Source organism: Schistocerca nitens, chromosome 1, assembly GCF_023898315.1.
Source record: "Schistocerca nitens isolate TAMUIC-IGC-003100 chromosome 1, iqSchNite1.1, whole genome shotgun sequence".
NCBI classification, from domain to species: domain Eukaryota; kingdom Metazoa; phylum Arthropoda; class Insecta; order Orthoptera; family Acrididae; genus Schistocerca; species Schistocerca nitens.
The window spans coordinates 1,125,181,690-1,125,208,551 of NC_064614.1; the positions used below are offsets into that span (position 1 = coordinate 1,125,181,690).

Below are 26,862 nucleotides of genomic sequence, written 5' to 3' on the forward strand. Positions count from 1 at the left end.
GCTGTAGCAGGCAGCAATTTCAGAGCAAAGACAGTTGCGTCATTCAACCTTTCGTGCTGCGTATCGTCATGTTGTCAAGACAGGATCAGTAGCAGTACAGACTATGTACTGAGGAAGAAACTGAGGAAGACCATGTATTGCTTGTGTGTGTGACCAGGGAGAGGACATTCTACGGGCTTTTGAAGAAGTGCCTGGTGTCAGCGCAAGCCAAGTAGCTCTGGCACATGGTACATCTCCAAGTTCAGCACAAAAGATATATCATGAGCAATTCAAGTATCTGTATCATCTTCAACATGTGCGGGGCATTTTTCCTGGCCGTCACCAACCAAGGGAGAACTTTCACCGATAGACTGTTGTGCAAATTACCGATCCATTCTTTGCCTCTTCAATTTTATTTACAGACGAGGCAGCATTTGGAAGAAATGGTACAACACATTTTCACAGACAAATAGATATGGACTGATTGCAATCCTTATGCTACAGTACAGGCTATAGATCAACATCAGTTTAAGATTAATGTGTTTGTAGGTGACTGAAATCGTAGGTGACTGATTACAGATGCTTGAGCAGTTTGCTTCTCTCATCAGCAAAGATTACAATTTTTGTACTCTTATTTAAGGTCACTGAAGATCATTCATCAAACACTGGAAAATAAAGGATGGAATAATGACAATATTATGAAAAGAAAAGGCTGATACTCACCATATAGAGGACATACTGAGTCACAGATAGACACAACAAAAAGATGCCATGCATGTTGAGCTTTCAGCCAATAGGACTTTTTGTGAAACAGATAACACATTCATGCATGCACAAATCACCCACAACCAATGTCTCCAGCCACTAAGGCTGAACTGTGAGCAACTGTGCCTGATGTGACAAACAATTTGGGTAGTAGGAGTAAATAGGAGGTTAGGACTGAGAGGGGGAGGGATAGCAGGGAAGGTAAAGCGTTACTTGTGTTAGCACGAAGGGCCACGGTGGGACAGGGTAGGGTAGCTAGGTGCAATGAGGAGGTTTGGGGGGATGGGGGGGGGGGGAGGAGGAGGGAAGGGAAGCAGCAAAGGAGAAAAAAGAAAAGTGGGTGAATTGGTGGAACAGAAGCCTGTCTAGCACTGGACTGGGAGCAAGGAAGGGTATAGGTGGGCGAAGGGGCTAAATAAGGTTGGGTACAGGAGGGGTTATGAACATAGGATATATTGCAAGCTGACCTAGTTCGTGGAGGACAAGAGGTTCAATGTGATAGATAGGATACACAACACCGCCTCAAGAAAACTCCAACCAGACCACCTCTTACTCCCCCCTTGAACTACCACTATCCACCACCCACACTACAGCCTCCAATCCTATCCCGTGTCCACTCACAGCTAACAGAACCTGCCTTGCAGACCTACTACATTTACCACACAGTCAGAAATTCTCTCCCATGGCCATACAAAATCCACAAGCTAAACAGACCACATACAGTGTCATGAACATTTCCTCTAAAACCCTTAATACCACAGAACTATCATCCTTTTCAAAGCCATTAACTTCTGCCTCATTTCCAAATTCAATCATGCTGGACTTGTTAAAGACCTTCTCTTCTTCTCCCAGTCCCTACAATGGAAGCACTTTTTAACCACTAACCCTACCACTCAGACTAAACCCAAAGCCAACGTTAAACCTTACCGGACTCGGTTCACTCCTCCATCCAACCATGATTCCACCCTCACTGCTCCCCCCCCCCTCCCCCCTCACCACATTATCATTCCACAAGTCCTTAACCTCAAACCTTGCCTCATCATAATTCCCCAAATCCCTCAACATGGAAATTAAACATAGATCTCTAAAAAGAAACACAATCCACTACCTAAAAACTGATCCTGACCTTATAATCCTACCTGCTGACAAGGATCCACCACTGTCTTTTTGAACTGCAGGGATTAACTGGCGGAAAATTCAACATGATCTCCAGTCTCTGCTCAAATCATAAGGCCCATCTCAAAACCTCCCCTCTGAGTCTACCTTTTTCCTCACTCCTACCATTCCCTGTGTTCCTATCTTCTACATGCTTCATAAAGTCCTTAAATCCAACCACTCCAGATGCCCCAATTATGACCAGTTACTGTGCTCCCACAGAGACTCTCGGCTCCCATAGACCAACACCCTCAGCATGTCACCCATAACCTACCCTCCTACAAGAGAGATACAAACCAGTTCCTCCAGACTCTCCAAAGCTACTGTTCCTTTACCACAAGGCATCCTGCTTGTCACTTCTGATGCCACCTCCCTCTACACTAGCATCCCTAATGCCCATGGCCTCAGTCCTATTGAACACTACCTTTCCCAACACCTGAGTGGTTCCAAACCTATAACCTCCTTTCTAATCACCGCAACCAACAATATCCTCACCCACAATTACTTCAGCTTTGATGGCATCATCTACAAACAAATCCATGGGATTGCAATGTATGACAAAACAGCTTTGGCCCCCACTATCCTACTTTGCTTTTATACTCCTGATTACAATAGCTAGGATCTGCACAAGGATTTTATTCTTTTCTTGCTGCCTTCACTACTTCATCTCTCAAAGCTACCCATTCTTCTTCTACAGTATTTCTTTCCCCCATTTCTGTCAATTGTTCCCTTATGCTCTCCCTGAAACTCTGTACAACCTCTGGTTTAGTCAGTTTATCCAGGTCCCATCTCCTTAAATTCCCACCTTTTTGCAGTTTCTTCAGTTTTAATCTACAGTTCATAACCAATAGATTGTGATGAGAGTCCACATCTGCCCCTGGAAATGTCTTACAATTTAAAACCTGGTTCCTAAATCTCTGTCTTACCATTATGTAATCTAGCTGAAACCTGTCAGTATCTCCAGGCTTCTTCCATGTATACAACTTTCTTTTATGATTCTTGAACCAAGTGTTAGCTATGATTAAGTTGTGCTCTGTGCAAAATTCTAACAGGCGGCTTCCTCTTTCATTTCTTAGCCCCAATCCATATTCACCTACTACGTTTCCTTTTCTCCCTTTTCCTACTACTGAATTCCAGTCACCCATGACTATTAAATTTTCGTCTCCCTTCACTATCTGAATAATTTCATTTATCTCATCATACATTTCATCAATTTCTTCATCATCTGCAGAGCTAGTTGGCATATAAACTTGTACTACTGTAGTAGTCATGGGATTTATCTTGGCTACAATAATGCGTTCGCTATGCTGCTTGTAGTAGCTTACCCACACTCCTATTTTTTTTATTCATTATTAAACCTACTCCTGCATTACCCCTATTTGATTTTGTATTTATAACCCTGTATTCACCTGACCAAAAGTCTTATTCCTCCTGCCACCGAACTTCACTAATTCCCACTATAGCTAACTTTAACCCATCCATTTCCCTTTTCAAATTTTCTAACCTACCTGCCCGATTAAGGGATCTGACATTCCACACTCCGATCCGTAGAACGCCAGTTTTCTTTCTCCTGATAACGACGTCCTCTTGAGTAGTCCCCGCCCGGAGATCTGAATGGGGGACTATTTTACCTCCGGAATATTTTACCCAATAGGACGCCATCATCATTTAATCATACAGTAAAGCTGCATGCCCTCGGGAAAAATTACGGCTGTAGTTTCCCCTTGCTTTCAGCCATTCGCAGTACCAGCACAGCAAGGCTGTTTTGGTTAGTGTTACAAGGCCAGATCAGTCAATCATCCAGACTGTTGGCCCTGCAACTACTGAAAAGGCTGCTGCCCCTCTTCAGGAACCACATGTTTGTCTGGCCTCTCAACAGATACCCCTCCGTTGTGGTTGCAACTACGGTACGGCTATCTGTATCGCTGAGGCACGCAAGCCTCCCCACCAATGGCAAGGTCCATGGTTCTTGGGGATGGGGGGGGGGGGGGGGGGGATCCAGACAGAATACCAATTTCATGTTACAGAGAGTTCGGTGAGGCATTGGCCCCTTACATAGCCTGCATTCATAATGAATCTGTCACCCAGCAAAAAGTCCCAAGCGAATGGAAAAAAGTGCAGGCGACTCCTGTATATAAGAAAGTTAAAAGAGCTGACCCGCATAATTACAGGTTGACATCCTTAACACTAGTTTACTGCAGAATTCTTGAACACATTCTGAGTTCGAATATAATAAATTTACAAGATAGAAAATCTTCTGTCTGCAAATCAAACAGATTTAGAAAACATTGCTTGCACAAAACTCAGCTTGCCCTTTTCTCACAACATATCCTAAACACCATGGATGGAGGGCAACAGGCAGATTCCACATTTCTAGACTGACATGGTGCCCTGCTGCAGATGGTTGTTCCAAGTCCAAACATAGAGTTTAGGTTCCCACATATATGAGTGAGTCGAAGACTTATTACACAGTAGAACCCAGTGAGAGATCCTCAATGATGAATGTTTATCTGAGACAGGGTATGATCAGGAGCGCCCCAAGGAAGTGTGATAGAACTGCTTTTATTATCTGTATACATAAATGACCTTATGGACAGGTTGAGCAGTGCTGGCCGCGGTGACCGAGCAGTTCTAGGCGCTCAGTCCTGAGCCGTGCGACTGCTACGGTCGCAGATGTGTTATGTCCTTAGGTTAGTTAGGTTTAAGTACTTCTAAGTTCTAGGTGAGTGATGACCACAGATGTTAAGTCCCATAGTGCTCACAGCCATTTGAACGATTTGAACAGGTTGAGCAGCAACTTACAGCTGTTTCCTGATGATGCTGTGGCGTACTGGAAGGTGTCATCATTGAGTGACTGTAGGAATATACAAATGACTTAGACAAAATTTCTAGTCAGTATGATAAATGGGAGCTTGCTCTAAATGTAGAAAGATGTAAGTTAATGTAGATAAGTAGGAATACAGTATTCATAGGCAGCAGCTTCACACATTCACTTTGATTACATATCTAGGTGTAATATTGCAAAGTACTATGAAATAAAATGAGCGCTCAGATTGGTAGTAGTGAAGGCAAATGCTCGACTTCACTTTATTGGGGGAATTTTGGAAAAGTGTATAAATGAGATGGCATACAGAATGCAAATGTGATTCATTCTTCGACAGTGTTTGAGTTTGTGGGATCCTCACAAGTTTCGATTAAAGGAAGACATTGAAGAAATTTAGAGGTGGGCTGTTAGATCTTTTATCAGTAGGTTTGAAAGCACACAACTATTATTAACCCAAATGGAAGTCCTAGAAAGAAGATGATGCGCTTTCTGTGAGGCACTATTGCAAAATTTAGAGAACTGGCATTTGAGGTCAGGTGCAGAACCATTCTACTGCCACCAGCGTACATTTTGTGTAAGGAAAATATGATGTGAGAAACTGGGGCTCTTACAGAGGCTTTTACACAGTTGCTTTTCCCTTGCCCTACTTGTGAGTGGAACAGGAGAGTAAATGACTGGTAGTACAAGGTACCCCACACCATGCAGTGTAAGGTGGTTTGCACAGAGTGTGTGTGCATACATATACATGAAGATGTATCAGCAGTATTCAGGATTTTGTCTTCTGAATGCATTCACTGGTCAGTTATTCTGTTGCCTGCTAAGTGTAATAGATTTCTTAGTTGAATTTTGCTTAACATACATGGTTATTACAATTACACTTTCACTACATGAGACAGTGTAGGTGGAAGACTATTTACCATATGGATACCCAACTTTATAAGAATGATGTTCAAACTTTGTACTACAGGATTATCATTATCAGCAGTGTTAGTGTCATGACTTGCTATTACGTGCAGGTACTCGCATGGTGGCGTAAGGTTGAAGCACAAGTATCAGTGTGTTTTACAACTGCAGACATGGATCTGGACAAGGAGAGCAGGCCTTATTCGTAAAGCTGTCTCATCAAAACAATAGCAATAGCGCTACTGCTCTTCGCGATTATTGACACACAATACAGAAAGGTCCTCTTTCCACAAAGAGGTTGAAGAACATCATTCAGAAGTTCAAATTAACTGGTTACTTGGAATTTGCTCCTGGGAGAGGTCGATGGAACTTGCACAAAAAATTGGTGAAGTTACTGTTGCCATGGCTGAGAAAGCCAGACACAATGTGCAATCTTCAAGCAGTTTATGAGCTGTATCATGACAGCTGAACTTTCCATGGTTCACCATTCAGAAAGTCCTGCAAACAATTGTGAAATGGTATCTCTAGTGCAGTTCCAGGCCACTGTGGATGCAGGTGGTCATCATACTGAGCAACATTTGTAACCTAGAATGTAAACATGGTACGCAATTAACAAATGTTGCTCTCTCATGTGGAAGTTAAAATGCGGGTTTTTAAAGGTTTATTAATTCTCTTTTCCTCGTGTCATTACAAATGTTTTCAAAAAGTTTCATAGCCTTACATTCCCCTGTTTTTCTTGGTGCACCCTCTCAAGTAGCGAAAGTTTAATTAAAACCATCCTGTAATTGGGGAATATTTTACTCAAGAGACCTCTGAATCTTTGTACATCCATCTCATGAAGGACTATGGAATGAAAAGTAGTACTGTATCTTCATTTAGTATGGATGACACCTTCGGCAGTATATAATGATCTTATTTTATTTGCAATCAATTTCAGTATTATATGACACCATCTTCAGGTCTTTGTGTGGTAGCAGGTGTTCATGTAGATACCATATCATAACCATGCCTATGACATACTGTCATGGAACAGACTGAGAAATGTTTATTGTACCATATGGTGCATTGACCAATAAAGCACATGACAGACTGTGTCGTGTCTATTATAATTATCTGGGCTGTTATGCCGTGGTCGGTTGATGAATTCTGTGTCGGTTCGACTCGCGAGCCAGTGGGTGTGTTGGACCTACCATCGAGCTACGGACCCCCTTGAAGATGTCTCCCGCAGTCGGAGACGAAACGTTGCGAACCGACACAGAATTCATCAACCGACCACGGCATAACAGCCCGGATAATTATAGTGGACATGATATTTCCGTCCGTGAAAGTCTACATTTTAGTATCAGACTGCGTCGTGTGGTATATATTATTATGTGAGTATATTTTACAGTTTTTTTCATTATTTGATATTGTATTAAAGAATTATAAATCTTGTCACACAATGATACATGTAATGTATCATGTAATGTAATTTATTTTCAAAATAAAAAAAATTAATATTTTGTAATAGTGTATTTACAAGTTTGTGGCTGGCTGAAGCAAAGTTGTGAAATTTGGAGAAGTAATAACACACTTCTTGTGATACAGATGTTTTCATGTAAAATTAATGAATAAAAAGTTCCAGAAAAAAATTTGGTAATGATGAGTCTGATTTCTGACATTGTAAACAGTTCTGTGGACAATGATACTCAATGTGATTCATGAAATAATTAAATGCAGCAAATAATGTGACTATAGCATTGAAGCTTGTGTAAATGGTAGCAGTTACAATAATAAGCTCCTTAGCAGTAATTGGTATGGTAACTGCTTAAGAGATAAATTTTATGGAGTTTTTGGTTAAAAAATCAGATCTTTTGAAAATTTGATTCATGTTGAACTCTTTTCTCACTTTTGTAAAGCATAATGTTATACTTGAATATTTATGAACACATACTATTTTCATTCTAAGATAAATACAGTCATTGTTTTAATGATATACTTGTACTCCTGTACTGCTACATCTTTATATTTACAAGGTGGTTGGATCCACACAGAATGAGGGAATGATAGTTAGTTAATGGCTGTTGAACTGAAATAGGCATGAAAACATAATTAGATCAAGGAGAAAAATAAATTAAAAGACAACGTTGGATGCAGGTCAGCAGTTGGTTATGTATGAAGAAGAGGGACAGCAGATGTGACTGGATTAGGTGAGGTTTGTGTGTGCATGTGGAATTAGAGAGGATAAAGAGTGGGGGTGGGAGGTGGGGTGGTGGGACAAAGTACAACAAGTTTGTGTGGCACAGGAAAGTATGGAAAATAATGCAAAAATACGTAAGAGAGAGACAGGAAGAGTGATCAGCTTGAAAGTTAACACTTTTTTATATTGGCAGTAGTAATGTGAAACATGAGATGCTGCACCAACAATCAGTATGATCATTTAGCCATGTGTTGTGCACTTACGAGACAACTGATACAATGTGACTTGTAAGTCAGAGTGTGTTGTGTAGTTTGTAAGGTGGCAGGTAAAACACAGGAAAGCAGAGAACGACAAGAATGGACACTGTGTTAGAGAACAGTAACGAAGGGGAATAGCAATGGGTTGCTGGATGGAAGAAAAGCAGTAAGGCAAAATAAAAAAATGGAAAATCCAGGATGGAATAATGACAATATTATGAAAAGCATAGACTGCTACTCATGCTATAGAGGGATGTTGTGTCACACATAGGCACAATAAAAAGACTGCTAAACATGAGTTTTTGGCCAAAGAGCTTTCTTCTAAAGTAGAGAACACATACACACATTCATGCAAGCACAATTCATGTACATATGACCACTGTCTGTGGCTGCTGAGGCCAGACATTGAGTTCAGCCTTTGTCAACAATACACACACACACACACACACACACACACACACACACACACACACACACACACATTCACGCGAAAGTAACTCACAATACCAGTGTGGTTTAAGTTGCCTGAGACTGCAGTCGTGTGTGAGTTACGTTTGTGTGTGTGTGTGTGTGTGTGTGTGTGTGTGTGTGTGTGTGTGTGGTGTTGATGAAGGCCAATGGCCAAAAACTTTCATTGTGAGAGTCCTTTTGTTGTGCCTATCTGCAACTCAGCATCTCCACTATATGGTGAGTGGCAACTTTCCTTCTCTAATATTGAAAAAAAATTCTTTTTTAAACTTTCTTCTTCATCACTTTCGTCTGGCTTACCCTAAAACAAACTAGAGGTACATTAAAAAGAAGGTGACAGGGAATGGACAAAATATGGGGTTAAATAATCTTGCGCCATAGAAGAAAACATATATCTAATTCAGAGGAAAAACATTGTAACAAAATGTTAATACTTCAGTGTCATAATTATTGTACCATCCTCCATTCTATTATGAAAAACACTAAACACGTATACCGCAAAGAACAGATAAAACTGTAAAGTAATAATGCAATTTTGTTTTAGTTGAACTTATCTTGAGTATGCACAAAATTTTCATTAATTTATTGACAATTATTTTAAAAAATCATAACAGATTCTCACTTTTTTAATGTCATCCCTGATGATTCTCCTTAATGTAAAATCCATTAAACATGATGAGTGAATGAATATTTTACAAGTGATACTTATTTTTCTGTGACACTATTAATATAAGCAGTTGGAAATGAATGTCATTAAAATATTTCCATTGAATCACACTCTCAGCATCAGGTTTCCCAAAATAACATTAATGTTATCATTCCCTGTAGAAGCAACTGCATTTAAAAATGGTATCACTAGAAAGAATAATTCTAACTGGTCAAAATCATTTCAGTGAGGTAAGTCGTCAAAAGATACAATGAGGCTATAGAAAATTGCTGTCATTGAAGAAATGCAACATAAAAAGTGCCATCAGATACTGTGGGATAGATAGTGAAGAGCTTCCTTGTACTGTAGACCTCACCCTTAAGAATAATCCGTTTTACTCATACTTGAAACAGCATCAATTTTACTATGATAGTTCCAAAGAAACATGATGTTATAAAAACTGGTTAATCTTATTTCTTAGGAATCAACTTTCTGTGCCAACATTCCTTAATTTACTAAACATATTTTCATGAATCTTTCTGTGCAATATTTATCAGCACTATATTTGCTAATTACAATATTAATGAGCTTAACAAAAAAGAAAGTCATAACAAAAATGGAATTTTATGCTTAAGGTTTGACTTATTGTTTAAGGTAACTATTGTGAGAAATAACAGTCTGAAAAATAGAAAAAAGAGAGAGCATTCACAATGTTTATAGCAATGGACAAATAATATAACTGTACATTCTGAAGAAAGATCCTTAATAACAAACATTATTATTACCTTTGTATTGGCTGTATCCAAAAAATTATGGTCAACCCAACGGTGAAGGTCTTTATGATTATACACAGCATGTAATGTATTCAGAAGCATATGCACATTAAAAATACTCTCTTCAATCTGTAACAGAGTGAATGAACATGAAGATCTTGTTCTTTTAATTATAAAATGAGAAACTCTTAACACATTTAAATGTTTCACTTACATTGCCTTTAACTTCAAATTTGCGCATCATAAGAACTGTTTCTCTGACACATTTCACACTAAATTCATCCACTTGCAAGCAAATGCTGAGGTCTGGCAAAACGGCTGGTTGGTCCAGTATAGAAACATCTACAATAGAAATAAACGGAATAAAACAAGTGGGCAAGAATAGCAGATACACTAAGAACTATGACAAATCCTGGGTTCAGGGTACCGTGTGTCTGCAAATGATACATACATTATTGTGACCCTGCTAAATCACAACATGACAACATTGTCTCTGTCATAAGTAATATGATTAGCAACTATAGTATATTAAGAGTAACTTGGCAATGTTGTGATTCTAATGTGAAATTTATGCCTGGAGGAGTCGGAGTGTTTACAGCAAGTTCTGATAAGGATCATAATCGTGTTATCACGAACAATCTTCAGCACAGGAAGACACCATCAGTGGACGGACAAGTTTAGCGATAAGGTAAGTATCTTAAAAATCAAGTGAAGTTTTAAACCTTCGCTTGCAGATGAAGGGCATAAGGTGCTCACAAGAAGTGTAACATAGTCAGTCTGTATCCTCACTCAAACTCGGGATGTTGCAGAAGTGACATAGCACTAAGAACTTAAAAAAAAAAAGTGTTTATACATGTTACAGATGCAATTACTGCAAAAGCTCCACCCAACATATAAGCCACACCAGTAGCACTAGACTGACGTGACAATTTTTGAACTCATAATTAGAACTTCAACAATCTTTCATCATAATATAACAAAAAACATTCAGTATTGATTGCATATGCTGTTCATTTTTATGGTGTGGTGACCAGTTTTGGTCAAACATAGACCGACTTCAGACCAGTATTGTCTCCACCGTTGATGCGTTAAGATGATGCACAGTCATTGTAAATGCAAGAAGCACCTGTTGTCATCTGTTCGACAGGTGCTTCTTGCACTCACAACAGCTCCGTGCATCATGAATGAAGAAATTACTGGTCTGAAGTTGGTCTATGTGTGACCAAAACCAATTACCACACCATAAAAATAAACAGCATTTGCTATCAGGACTGACTGGTTTTTTTTAACATGATGGAGCAACATATGAGTACACAGAAAAATTATATTCTTGAAAGACTTGCTATTACTCACTGTACAGTAAAAAACAAAAAAAAATCTGTGATAAAGAATGCTGAAACTTGCCACTGCTAAACAATTTTGATAATACGAGGGCAGTTCAATAAGTAATGCAACACATTTTTTTTCTCGGCCAATTTTGGTTGAAAAAAACCGGAAATTTCTTGTGGAATATTTTCAAACATTCCCGCTTCGTCTCGTATTGTTTCATTGACTTCCGACAGGTGGCAGTGCTGTACGGAGCTGTTAAAATGGCGTCTGTAACGGATGTGCGTTGCAAACAACGGGCAGTGATCGAGTTTCTTTTGGCGGAAAACCAGGGCATCTCAGATATTCATAGGCGCTTGCAGAATGCCTACGGTGATCTGGCAGTGGACAAAAGCACGGTGAGTCATTGGGCAAAGCGTGTGTCATCATCGCCGCAAGGTCAAGCAAGACTGTCTGATCTCCCGCGTGCGGGCCGGCCGTGCACAGCTGTGACTCCTGCAATGGCGGAGCGTGCGAACACACTCGTTCGAGATTATCGACGGATCACCATCAAACAACTCAGTGCTCAATTTGACGTCTCTGTTGGTAGTGCTGTCACAATTGTTCACCAGTTGGGATATTCAAAGGTTTGTTCCCGCTGGGTCCCTCGTTGTCTAACCGAACACCATAAAGAGCAAAGGAGAACCATCTGTGTGGAATTGCTTGCTCGTCATGTGGCTGAGGGTGACAATTTCTTGTCAAAGATTATTACAGGCGATGAAACATGGGTTCATCACTTCGAACCTGAAACAAAACGGCAATCAATGGAGTGGCGCCACACCCACTCCCCTACCAAGAAAAAGTTTAAAGCCATACCCTCAGCCGGTAAAGTCATGGTTACAGTCTTCTGGGATGCTGAAGGGGTTATTCTGTTCGATGTCCTTCCCCATGGTCAAATGATCAACTCTGAAGTGTATTGTGCTACTCTTCAGAAATTGAAGAAACAACTTCAGCGTGTTCGTAGGCACAAAAATCTGAACGAACTTCTCCTTCTTCATGACAACGCAAGACCTCACACAAGTCTTCGCACCCGAGAGGAGCTCACAAAACTTCAGTGGACTGTTCTTCCTCATGCACCCTACAGCCCCGATCTCGCACCGTCGGATTTCCATATGTTTGGCCCAATGAAGGACGCAATCCGTGGGAGGCACTACGCGGATGATGAAGAAGTTATTGATGCAGTACGACGTTGGCTCCGACATCGACCAGTGGTATGGTACCGTGCAGGCATACAGGCCCTCATTTCAAGGTGGCGTAAGGCCGTAGCATTGAATGGAGATTACGTTGAAAAATAGTGTTGTGTAGCTAAAAGATTGGGGAATAACCTGGTGTATTTCAATGCTGAATAAAACAACCCCTGTTTCAGAAAAAAAATGTATTGCATTACTTATTGAACTGCCCTCGTATTAACCTCTTTTCAACATGTTTTCATTAGGTTGCTTTCTTGTCTGTTTGGTACAAATTTTTCAGTTGATTTTAAAGTGACTTCCTGACAACGTAGTGACTTGAAACTTTCAACATAGCTCACAACTGGATGACAATGCAATATTAATTCACTTTCTTGTCTGATGTGTAGCAGAGGGTACTTTGTGTACCAATGCTACTTTCCCCCTTTCCTGTTCTATTCTCAAACGCTTCACAGTAAGAACAATTGCTGGAAGCCTCCATATGGTCTCGATTCTCCTTAATTTTTATCTTTACAGCTCTTTAAATAATTGCTCCTAGTGCCATCCATACAGATAGTCCTGAAAATTTGTTCTTGTGAATTTTTAATAGCTATGGCAATATTTGTCAAACTTAAAACGAAAAGCAAGGGATGCATGCAATAAATAGCAGTAAGGAGTGTATAGAGTAGCTACTGTTGAGAAAAATCACACAACAGTTCATGCTATTTGCAATGTAATAAAACTGTCAGTGCCTTATGTGAACAATTTGTGCATCAATTATGTACAAGGGTTGAATGAAAAGTAATGCATCCACCTTCGTTAATTGGGTTTTGATGGGAATATTTTAATAAATCAAACGCTGAAACAATCCTTAAAATGTGATCTTCAATTACCAATATTCACTTTTCCACATAATCACCAGCCAATTGGATACATTTCTTCCAACGATGAACAAGTTTTCTGAAGCCATCACAGAAGAAGTTGACACACTGTTTCTGCAACCACAGCCTCATAGTTCTCTCAACATCTTCATCAGAAGCATAATGCTGTCCCCACAGATTGTTTTTCATTATCGGGAACAGATGAAAGCCAGACGGTGCTAAATGTGGACTGTATGGAGGATGCCATATGGTGGTGAGATTCAATCTCTGAAGTTCTGCTGTGGTGGCACGTGAAATGTGTGGTTTGGCAATGTCATGCTGCAGGAAAACATTTCTGATTTACTTTCAGACCCTTGTTAGCCGTCGTTTCAGAGTTTGAAGTGTTGTGTTTTAACACTCTGAATTTATTGTTGTTCCACGATTGAGGAACTCAACACTGATAACACCATCTGCATCCCAGAACTGTAGCCATGATTTTTCCAGCTGAGGGCTGTGTCTTAAATTTCTTTTTCTGGGGTGAGTCGTTGTGTCAATATTCCATAGACTGACATTTCTTCTCCAGGTTGTAATGATGTAGCCATGTTCCGTCTCCTGTCAAAATTGAATGGAGAAAGGCGTCACCTTCATTCTCGTAACGAAGGAGGCGTTCCCGGTAAATTTCAAATCTGTGCGCTTTCATTTCAGGAGTCAGCATCCAGGGGACCCATCATGCACAGATCTTCCGATAGCCAAGCAAAGCAAAGCAATAATGTGACCCACACATCCTTGTGAAATGCCAATTGTGCTTGCAATTTCTCTCTGAGTGATACGATGATCATCCTGAATCAATCTGTCAACATTTTGCTTGGTTGCTGCCACAGTATGTCCAACTCTTTGTTTGTCACGCAGGTCAGATGTTCCCGCCTCAACATCTTTAAAGTTACTCACACAACGACACACAGTACTTACATCAACACAATCACCATACACTGCTTTCATTCTCTGATGACTCTCCTTTGGGGAGACACCTTCTGCTGTATAGAATTCAGTGACTGCATGTTGCTTAAATCGCACTAACTGACCACCTGTGCAGGATTCCATACTTTACACTGTAACATCACAACTGTTCAATGTTAAAGCTTCCCGCCAACTGGAGCTGTTGAGTAGAGGCTACTGCCATACCAATGCTGCCAACTGTTGAAGAGCACTTTCAACTTACATATTCTGCTTTTCTGAATATAAGTTACCAACAGTTCTGACTTTGGCCCCTCACATACACAATAGTACAATATGTACATTGAAAGTGCTACATACAAATGAAGTTATGCACACATGTCAGGCCACTATCAATAGCTTAGTAAACTGAGGTGAAACAACTGGGGAAAAAACCAGCTTTTATTCAGTTGCAACAGAGGGTCCTAAACTACAATTCATTAATATAATATTAAACAATGGAAAATCCAGGATGGAGGAGGACAGCAGGGTAGGGGCTGGGGATGGAGAGAGGGGATGGCAGCTAGGTGTAGTCTGGAGATTAGTCAGAAGGTGGGGAGAGAGGGGGGAGGGAGCAGCAGAAAAGGTAAGAAATAAAAAGACAGACTGTGTTGGTGGAATAGAGGGCTGTGTAGTGCTGGAATGGGAACAGGGAAGGGGCTAGATGGGTGAGGACCATGACTAACAAAGGTTGAGGCCAGGAGGGTTATGGGGATATAGGATATGTTGCAGGGAGAGTTCCCACCAGCGCAATTAAGAAAAGCTGGTGTTGGTGGGAAGGATCCATACGACACAGCCTGTGAAGCAGTCACGGAAATGAAGAACGTCTTGTTGGGTGGCGCGCTCAACAACGGGGTGATCCAGTTGTTTCTTGGTCACAATTTGTTGATGGCCATTCAAGTAGACAGACAGCTTGTTATTTGTCAAGCCCACATAGAATGCAGCACAGTGGTTGCAGCTTAGCTGGTAGATCACATGACTCATTTCACAGGTAGCCCTGCCTTTGATGGGATAGGTGATGTGTGTGACCGGGCTGGAGGTGGTGACGGGAGGATGTACCAGGTGTACCGGTATGAAATGAGCATTTTTTGTGAAAATGAAACACCAATTTTGAATTGAAAAGTAAAAACATTTTATTCAAGGTACTGACCATTGTTTTCAATACATTTTGACCACCTTTCTGGCAATCTGAGGACACTATGTCAATAGAAATGTTCATCTTATGAAGCAAACCAATCACACACCCAATTTTTGACTTCTTTGTAGGAATCTAAGTGTTCCTCAGCCAATGTGTGTCCCATTGATGAAAACAAATACTTGGAAGGGGCCAAGTCTGGTGAATATGGCGGGTGAGGTAGCAGCTCCCAGCCAAGTGTTTTGATTATACCCTTACCAATTTTGCTTTGTGTGCAGGTGCATTGTCATGTAAAAAATTACTTTGCCATGTCTTCTGGCTCATTCTGGTCTTTTTTCGATCAATGCATAGTGCAAATTGATCATTTGTCGTCTGTAGCGATTGGTATTCACAGTTTCACCTGGTTTTAGAAGCTCATGATAAACCACACCTTTCTGATCCCAACAAACACAGAGCATTGTCTTCTTGCCGAATCGATCTGGTTTTGCAGTAGATGTTGATGGTTATCTGGGATTAACCCATGATTTTTCCCGTTTAGGATTCTTAAAATAAATCCATTTTGCATCGCCAGTAACAATTCAATGCAAAATTGATTTTCTTTCATGTCTTTGAAGCAAAATTTGACAAATGGTTTTTCGGTTTTCCATGTTTCTTTCATTCAACTCATGTGGCACCCATTTTCCATACTTTTGGAATTTTCCCATAGCTTTCAAACGGTCAGAAATTGTTTGTTGTGCAACATTTAGCATTGCTGCCATTTTCTTCTGACTCTAAGTATCATCTTCATCCAATATTGCTTGCAATTCGGCATCTTTGAACTTTTCTGGTGGTCTTCCATGTTATTCATTTCTTACATAAAATCATTATTTCTGAACCATTGAAACCATCTTTTGCATGTTGCTTCTGATAGAGCACGATCACTATATGCCTCGACAAGCATTCGATGTGACTCTGCAGCACTTTTTTTCAAATGAAAACAAAAAATTAATGCTTTCCGCAAATCATCACTTTCTGGTACAAAATTCGACATTGTTGACATGATGAAAACATATGATGATGTTTGTTCCATGACTTGATGCATACTAAATATCTTTGACAGATGTCATACCAACCAAACAAAAAAAAAAAAAAAAAAAAAAAAAAAAATTAAGGCTCATTCACATCAAATGTTCCCTATCAACACATTTGTATCTTAACGCTCATTTCATACCGGTACTCCTGGTATGGGACAGGTCTTGCATCTTGGTCTCTTACAGGGATATGAGCCATGAGGTAAGGGGTTGGGAGCACGGTTTGTGTAGGGATAGACGAGTATATTGTGTAGGTTTGGTGGGTGGCAGAATAACACTATGGGGAGGGTTGGGAAGGATAGTGGGCAGGACATTATTCATTTCAGGGCACAACAAGACCTAGTCAAAACTCTCGTGGAGTATGTAATTCAGTTGCTCCAGTCCTGGATGGTACTGAGTTACAAGGGGAATGTTCCTCTGTGGCTGGATGGTAAAACTTTGGTAGGTGGTGGGTGACTGGAAAGATAAGGCATGAGAGATTGTACTGAACTACTGAACTAAATTACACTCTCCACCAGGCTTTCGACTACTTCATACTGTGCTTTGAAATGAGAAATGTCCTGCCCACTATCCTTCCCACCCCTCCCAAAGTGGTATTCCACCACCCACTGAACCTACACAATATAATTGTCCATCCCTACACAACCCTGCTCCCAACCCCTTACCTCATGGCTCATATCCCTGCAATAGACCTAGATGCAGGACCTGTCCCATACATCCTACCACTACCACCTGTTCCAATCTGGTCACAAACATCACCTGTCCCATCATAGGCAGGGCTACCTGTGAAACCAGTCATGTGATCTACAAGCTAAGCTGGAACCACAGTGCTGCATTCTATGTGGGCATGAAAACCAACAAGCTGTCTGTCCACATTGTAATACCACAACCCGTTTTGGGATCCTCTGTCCTATTCTTGTCTCATCTCCACTCTCCCAAAGAGGGCATATACCTAATATTAGTAATTGACGCCAATTTAAACTGTTTCTTTGATTTTGTCTGCATTGAGTCTCACCAATAAACAGAATGAAGGAAACATGTTCCTGGTTATCTGGAATCGAATACAGCAAAGATTCTTCATGCCACAGTTTAGTAATTTACACTAATTTAAACTACTGTTTTGACATTGTTTACATTGGGTCTCACCAGTATATAGAATGAAGGAAATATGTTGGATTAAAAACTAATGTACCATCATAATTTACACACAATACTAAGTACAGGCACATAGTAGGAATAAAATTACTATTGTAATTATGGACTAATTAATGATTAAAGTTCCTATATTTCTAGTCACTAAAAGACAGGTATTTTTATGTTTTTTAAGTCAAAAATTGTTCATTCTCCTAAGAGAAATATGACACGACAATTTTTCAGACAGAATCTAACACGCTCATTTTCTAATTGGTGTTAGTTAATAGACCGTAATCAAGACTATATAGAAATGTAAAATTTTACTCATACAAAATTTAATAATTAACTCTATGCCTTTCATTCAATAAAACCTGAAAATGATAGAATGATTTTACTTTAAGTTAGTAAAATAATATAAGCAAATTAACAAAATATATTGTTGCAATGATGAAACATGTAATTTGTAGTCTTAATAGAAACAGATTCTTTCCTGTCTTTGTATGAAATTATTCATAGTTATTCCATGTAATTTTCTATGTAATTTGGGAAAATACATGTAAAACCTTTAATTGTTAAATATGTAAAATTCAATATGTAACAATAACAGTTGTTGTTGTTGTGGTCTTCAGTCTTGAGACTGGTTTGATGCAGCTCTCCATGCTAATCTATCCCGTGCAAGCTTCTTCATCTCCCAGTACCTACTGCAACCTACATCCTTCTGAATCTGCTTAGTGTATTCATCTCTTGGTCTCCCTCTACGATTTTTACCCTCCACGCTGCCCTGCAATGCTAAATTTGTGATCCCTTGATGCCTCAAAACATGTCCCACCAACCGATCCCTTCTTCTAGTCAAGTTGTGCCACAAACTCCTCTTCTCCCCAATCCTATTCAGTACCTCCTCATTAGTTATGTGATCTACCCATCTAATCTTCAGCATTCTTCTGTAGCACCACATTTCGAAAGCTTCTATTCTCTTCTTGTCCAAACTGGTTATCGTCCATGTTTCACTTCCATACAAGGCTACACTCCATACAAATACTTTCAGAAACGACTTCCTGACACTTAAATCTATACTCAATGTTAACAAATTTCTCTTCTTCAGTAACGCTTTCCTTCCCATTGCCAGTCTGCTCTTCCAAGTCCTTTGCTGTCTCTGACAGAATTACAATGTCATCGGCGAACCTCAAAGTTTTTATTTCTTCTCCATGGATTTTAATTCCTACTCAAAATTTTTGTTTTGTTTCCTTTACTGCTTGCTCACTATACAGATTGAATAACATCGGGGATAGGCTACAACCCTGTCTCACTCCCTTCCCAACCACTGCTTCCCTTTAATACCCCTTGACTCCTATAACTGCCATCTGCTTTCTGTACAAATTGTAAATAACCCTTCGCTCCCTGTATTTTTACCCCTGCCACCTTCATAATTTGAAAGAGAGTATTCCAATCAACATTGTCAAAAGCTTTCTCTAAGTCTACAAATGCTAGAAACGTAGGTTTGCCTTTCCTTAATCTTTCTTCTAAGATAAGTCGTAGGGTCAGTATTGCCTCACATGTTCCAACATTTCTACGGAATCCAAACTGATCTTCCCCGAGGTCGGCTTCTACTAGTTTTTCCATTCGTCTGTAAAGAATTCGCATTAATACTTTGCAGCTGTGACTTATTAAGCTGATAGTTTGGTAATTTTCCCATCTGTCAACACCTGCTTTCTTTGGGATTGGAATTATTATATTCTTTTTGAAGTCTGAGGGTATTTCGACTGTCTCATACATCTTGCTCAACAGATGGTAGAGTTTTGTCAGGACTGGCTCTCCCAAGGCTGTCAGTAGTTCTAATGGAATGTTGTCTATTCCCGGGGCCTTGTTTCGACTCAGGTCTTTCAGCGGTCTGTCAAACCCTTCACGCAGTATCATATCTCCCATTTCACCTTCATCTACATCCTCTTCCATTTCCATAATATTGTCCTCAAGTACATCGCCCTTGTATAGACCCTCTATATACTCCTTCCACCTTTCTGCTTTCCCTTCTTTGCTTAGAACTGGGTTTCCATCAAAGCTCTTGATATTCATGCAAGTCATTCTCCTTTCTCCAAAGGTCTCTTTAATTTTCCTGTAGGCAGTATCTATCTAAACCCTAGTGAGATAAGCGTCTACATCCTTACATTTGTCCTCTAGCCATCCCTGCTTAGCCATTTTGGACTACCTGTCGTACTCATTTTTGAGACGTTTGTATTCCTTTTTGCCTGCTTCATTTACTGCATTTTTATATTTTCTCGTTTCATCAATTAAATTCAATATTTCTTCTGTTACCCACGGGTTTCTACTAGCCCTCATATTTGTACCTATTTGATCCTCTGCTGCCTTCACTATTTCATCCCTCAAAGCTACCCATTCTTCTTCTACTGTATTTCTTTCCCCCATTCGTGTCAATTGTTCCCTTATGCTCTCCCTGAAACTCTGTACAACCTCTGGTTCTTTCAGTTTATCCAGGTTCCATCTCCTTACATTCCCACCTTTTTGCAGTTTCTTCAGTTTTAATTTACAGTTCATAACCAATAGATTGTGGTCAGAGTCCACATGTGCCCCTGGAAATGTCTTACAATTTAAAACCTGGTTCCTAAATCTCTGTCTTACCATTATATAATCTATCTGATACCTTTTAGTATCTCCAGGGTTCTTAAATGTATACAACCTTCTTTCATGATTCTTGAACCAAGTGTTAGCTATGATTAAGTTGTGCTGTGTGCAAAATTCTATCAGGCGGCTTCCTCTTTCATTTCTTAGCCCCAATCCATATTCACCTACTATGTTTCCTTCTCTCCTTTTTCCTACTACCAAATTCCAGTCACCCATGACTATTAAATTTTCGTGTCCCTTCACTATCTGAATAATTTCTTTTATTTCATCATACATTTCTTCAATTTCTTTGTCATCTGCAGAGCTAGTTGGCATATAAACTTGTACTACTGTAGTAGGCGTGGGCTTCGTGTCTGTCTTGCCCACAATAATGCGTTCACTATGCTGTTTGTAGTAGCTTACCCACACTCCTATTTTTTATTCATTATTAAACCTACTCCTGCATTACCCCTATCTGATTTTGTATTTATAACCCTGTATTCACCTGACCAAAAGTCTTGTTCCTCCTGCCACCGAACTTCACTAATTCCCACTATATCTAACTTTAACCTATCCATTTCCCTTTTCAAATTTTCTAACCTACCTGCCTGATTAAGGGATATGACGTTCCACGCTCCCATCCGTAGAACACCAGATTTTTTTCTTTTGATAACAACGTCCTCCTGAGTAGTCCCCACCCGGAGATCCGTATAAGGGGACTATTTTACCTCCGGAATATTTTACCCAAGAGCATGCCAGAGGACAATAACAGTAATTGTTTAAAACCATATAAACAGAGGCAACTTGTACACCACCATAGATTAGTCTTGGACCTTATTTTGTATCAACAACATGTAGTCAGACTTTGTATGTTTGCCGCCAAACATCTAGCATACAAAATAAAATTCTCTGAACACGAAGCGCTGCAACTTATTTAAAACATTACATGATTCCCATGTGGCGATGCCGTAATATCAAGATGAACCTATGGCAGCATCAAGAAGCAGCACCCCAGATTATACAAGGTACGTATTATTCTTTGGTGGAGGACATCCGCAATAAGAGTTGATATATTGAACAATGTTTTTCTTGAGTTAAACAACCATACACATCCCAAACTTCACCACAATTTTTTTCTTTGCCATGTTATATACAACATGAAAGGCCACTGATGAACTGAACAAGAAACAGCTGGACCACCCTGTTGCTGAACATGCTGCCCAACATGACATTCTTCATTTCAATGACTGCCTCACAGCCTGTACCAAACAGATCCTTCCAACACCAGCTTTTCTGAACTGCACAGGCGGGAACTCTCCCTGCAATATATCCTATATCACCATAACTAAACTGGCCTCAATCTTAGTTAGTCATTGCACTCACCCATCTAGCCCCTTCCCTGTTCCCATTACAGCACTACACAGCCCTTTATTCCACCAACATACCCAGTCTGTTTACTCCTCTCGTTTTTCCGCTATCCCCCCCCCCCTCCCCCACACTCCGTCTAACCTCCCAACTGCACCTAGTTGCCCTATCCTCTCTCCATATCATCCCTGCATGCTCCCCAGCAGCACTTCACAGTCTCCCAACCCTACCCTGCTATCCCTCGCCCTTCCTTGCCTCCTCCTTACCCCCACCCAGTTGCCTCTCCCATCATGCACTACTGCTGCTGCTGCTCGTAGTCTGGCTTCAGCTGCCAGAGACTGTGGTCTTGGTCGAAAGCTTACTTTGTGACAGTCTTTTTGTTGTGCCTATTTGCGACTCAGCATCTCGGCTATATGGATAATCGTGTAATATAGTATTAACATCAACAGACCATTGAGAGATCAACAATATTAAACAGCCTGAAGGTTGTTTAAATGGTCCTGCTGATCCACTATGGTAACAATTATATCATTAAGGTACTTAGCAGATTGTTGCATATTGTGACTGAGCTCTGTGAGGTACCTCTGGGAAATTGTGGTCGTGGTAGCCAAGGTAAACAGTATCCTTTTGTATCGTGAAAAACTGATGACAGAGAAGATGCTTTGCAGAATATTTACAAGAAACACAGATATATGATACATCATTTTAAAAACTGCAACATGCAGAACACTTTCATACCATATTAGTGACAGTGCTGAGTAAATTAATTGAGATTCATTAGGATGAAGAAAAAGGTAACACACAAATTGTGTAAAATTGTAACAATAAAGTAATGATCGTGCTGTCCGATTAAAGGACTTGATGAGGCAAATCAGCTGATGTACCTACTTTTGTTGGGAACATAATGTTTTGCCAATAACACACATGTTTATATACATTTGATCAAAACCCCATTTAGTTAATCAAACAGGCAGATATACATAAAAACAATGTGACAATACATGCAACAGTGTGTGGATAAGTTGATAATTTGAGTCTGAGAGGACGTGTGCAAAGGTAGTTCGTGCAGTTGGGATGACCACTGTGTCCAGATAGTGTAGTGGTTGCAGTGGTCAGTGCATCAGCCTAGTAAGCAGGAGACCCGGGTTCAGGTCCCAATCCGGCATAAATTGTCAACTTCTCCCATTGATTTAAATTAATTTCCATTGGTATTCAATATCTTTAATTGTCTTGAATGTGGCATATGCTAGAATGCTGTCACAAACCACATACTACACTCCTGGAAATGGAAAAAAGAACGCATTGACACCGGTGTGTCAGACCCACCATACTTGCTCCGGACACTGCGAGAGGGCTGTACAAGCAATGATCACACGCACGGCACAGCGGACACACCAGGAACCGCGGTGTTGGCCGTCGAATGGCGCTAGCTGCGCAGCATTTGTGCACCGCCGCCGTCAGTGTCAGCCGGTTTGCCGTGGCATACGGAGCTCCATCGCAGTCTTTAACACTGGTAGCATGCCGCGACAGCGTGGACGTGAACCGTATGTGCAGTTGACGGACTTTGAGCGAGGGCGTATAGTGGGCATGCGGGAGGCCGGGTGGACGTACCGCCGAATTGCTCAACACGTGGGGCGTGAGGTCTCCACAGTACATCGATGTTGTCGCCAGTGGTCGGCGGAAGGTGCACGTGCCCGTCGACCTGGGACCGGACCGCAGCGACGCACGGATGCACGCCAAGACCGTAGGATCCTACGCAGTGCCGTAGGGGACCGCACCGCCACTTCCCAGCAAATTAGGGACACTGTTGCTCCTGGGGTATCGGCGAGGACCATTTGCAACCGTCTCCGTGAAGCTGGGCTACGGTCCCGCACACCGTTAGGCCGTCTTCCGCTCACGCCCCAACATCGTGCAGCCCGCCTCCAGTGGTGTCGCGACAGGCGTGAATGGAGGGACGAATGGAGACGTGTCGTCTTCAGCGATGAGAGTCGCTTCTGCCTTGGTGCCAATGATGGTCGTATGCTTGTTTGGCGCCGTGCAGGTGAGCGTCACAATCAGGACTGCATACGACCGAGGCACACACGGCCAACACCCGGCATCATGGTGTGGGGAGCGATCTCCTACACTGGCCGTACACCACTGGTGATCGTCGAGGGGACACTGAATAGTGCACGGTACATCCAAACCGTCATCGAACCCATCGTTCTACCATTCCTAGACCGGCAAGGGAAACTGCTGTTCCAACAGGACAATGCACGTCCGCATGTATCCCGTGCCACCCAACGTGCTCTAGAAGGTGTAAGTCAACTACCCTGGCCAGCAAGATCTCCGGATCTGTCCCCCATTGAGCATGTTTGGGACTGGATGAAGCGTCGTCTCACGCGGTCTGCACGTCCAGCACGAACGCTGGTCCAACTGAGGCGCCAGGTGGAAATGGCATGGCAAGCCGTTCCACAGGACTACATCCAGCATCTCTACGATCGTCTCCATGGGAGAATAGCAGCCTGCATTGCTGCGAAAGGTGGATATACACTGTACTAGTGCCGACATTGTGCATGCTCTGTTGCCTGTGTCTATGTGCCTGTGGTTCTGTCAGCGTGATCATGTGATGTATCTGACCCCAGGAATGTGTCAATAAAGTTTCCCCTTCCTGGGACAATGAATTCACGGTGTTCTTATTTCAATTTCCAGGAGTGTATTTTTATGAGCTAGGTTGATTATCAGCTATTGGACTAAGTTGTCCATGAAATGTAGACACACACACACACACACACACACACACACACACACACACACGTGCACGCTCACACACGTGCAAGCACGCAGCCACTGTCATCTCGGGGTGATAAGGCCCGAAAGTGACTGCTGTTAGCAGCGATCACCACTGGAGAGAGTAGCGGGGATAGTGAAGAGCCATGGGATTAGGAGGTGGAGGGATAGCAAGGTGTATGGTTGGGGGAAGGGGATATGCTGTAGTCCTGCCTCTGGGAGTGTGCAGGGATGTGATGAGGACAGGATGGTGAGCTGCTAGATGCAGCAGTATGAGGCTGTGCTGTGGGGGCAAAAAGGGAAAGAAGAAAAGCGGAGGAATGGAAAAGACTATGCAGATGTAGTGGGGAGATAGAAGTGTGTATGTGGCTGCAGTGGGAGCAGGGAAGAGGATCGAGGGAGATGGAGGACAGTGAATAGCAAAGGATGAGGTCACAGGAGCTACAGGAGTGAAGGATATGTTGCAGGGAGATTTCCCACCTGTACAATTGTAAAAGACGGTATTAGTGGGAAGAATTCAGGTGGCAGAGCGGCGAAGCAGTTACTCAAGTCAAGCACACTATGTTGCGTGGCACATTTGGCAATTGAATGGTCCAGCTGTCTTTTGGCCACAGTTTGGCAGTGGCCATCCATGTGGACAGGCAGCTCATTAGGGTTTTAGCCCAGGGAGAATGCCACACTGTGGTTGCAGCTAAGCTGTTAGGTCACATGGTTACTTTCAATGCCCCTGGCTTTGATGCAGTAGGAAATGTCTACAACAGTACTGGAGTAGGTGTTAGTGGAAGGATATATGGGACAGGTCTTGCATCTACATCTATTACAATTTCTGATGAAGTCTACCACTGGCTTTGAACATGTATTTTTGCCAACTTATTGAGGTAGATTGAAGTCGCCATCACCAACTATAACTGTATGAATGGGGTACTTATTTGAGATGATAGTGTAACAACAGGGCAGCCTACGTGAAAGTTCGACATGTTTCTCCGTGGAAAAAGAGTTAATTAAGCGATTAAAAAGAAGGCTTGTACAAACTGTAAAGATGAAATCACGAAATTAAAGGAACATGTGTCGAGCTTACAATTTATAATCAGCACTCTGGAAGTGGATTTTTCAAATTTTCAGCTTGGAAAAAGTGACTTGAATACTCAAGTTCCGCAAAGTATCGCACATGCTAGCGAAAAGAGGACTAGAGTCACTTACCAAAACACACGCAAGAACTGCAAAATCACATAAATGGTGAATGTACCAATGACACAATCTTTGTGCACAAAAACCCTTTTGAAGTGCTTTGTAGACTGTGGTATCTTTACGAGTTGTGTTAAACCACAGGGGAAGAAAAAGGACTTCAGAAACAAAGAATGACAGAGTTGCTTTCAACCACAGAAGAAAAAAAAATTAATTTATTTCAACTGTGAGTTGAGTGCAGTCGCCAACAGTGAATCAAAATCAAGTGTCCCTCAAGGTGGATTATAAAACAAAGTGTCACCACACAACACCAAACTACCAGCAGGCCTAAAACAGTTATCATCAACCAGCAAAAATGAGTAAAATAAACCTATTTGCAGACAGTCAAGGACAGAACATAGCAACCGAATTTCCATCTAGCAGCAATCACAAGATAACTAGCATAGTGAAACCAGGTGCAAAATTTCTGGCAGTGCCGTCCATGAACCATGACATGAAAACAGCAACAACAAATAATGACTTATTTGTGTTCTTATAGGGAACAAAGGATGTAGCAAGAAACAAAACAAAAGACCTAGTGAGCTCACTCAAAGAAGGCTACATGGGCTGAGAAGCTCAAATGTGGTCATCTCTGTTCCTCATCGACAAGACTTGCCAATCTTGTCGTGTGTAAATAAACAAGTTCGAAGCACAAATAAACAGATCCTAAATATATGCACAAGATTCAAAAATGTTACGTTTGTGACATAACCTGCATAGGAAGAAGATTCTACACATCCCATGACTTACTTCTCAACAGACTAGTGAAGGACTTAGTTATAACAAGGATCAAAGAAATATTAAACAGCAAACTGAATGTGCAGTACTGTGCAACAGAGGCCATACCTCTTAAGAACAAAAACAACGAATACTTGGGAGAATCAACCACAAAATGCCAGGTCAGCGAACAATACATTTTTAGGACAATAAAACTTTCCACCAGTGCAACAATAGATGCAAGTGTATGTATTTCATACATGCCTCAAACAGTCTTGAGTCCATGCGAGAATAACTTATCACTTTTGCATTATAATGTACAGGGTATAGGAAACAAAATAGATGCTTTTGAATCATTTATAACAGGAATATCACCACATTTGGTAATGGTTACAGAACATCAAAAAACAGTGGACAACATTCAATATTGCAAATTAGAAGGCTACAACCTAGATATGCTCTACTATAGAACACAATAAAGGTGATGGTGTTGCCATCT

The 26,862-nt window shown here is 41.2% G+C and overlaps 1 protein-coding gene across 1 annotated transcript in view; it reads right to left on the minus strand.

The window, feature by feature from the left end:
- Window positions 1–26,862, minus strand: part of LOC126199286 (protein KIAA0100) — a 340,503-nt gene that overhangs the window by 241,744 nt on the left and 71,897 nt on the right. Inside the window, exons 7-8 of the mRNA XM_049936105.1 lie at window positions 10,164–10,291; window positions 9,962–10,078 (exon numbers count right to left, since the gene is read on the minus strand). Of these exons, the coding sequence (XP_049792062.1) occupies window positions 9,962–10,078; window positions 10,164–10,291 (245 nt within the window). The remainder of the gene's footprint in view (window positions 1–9,961; window positions 10,079–10,163; window positions 10,292–26,862) is intronic.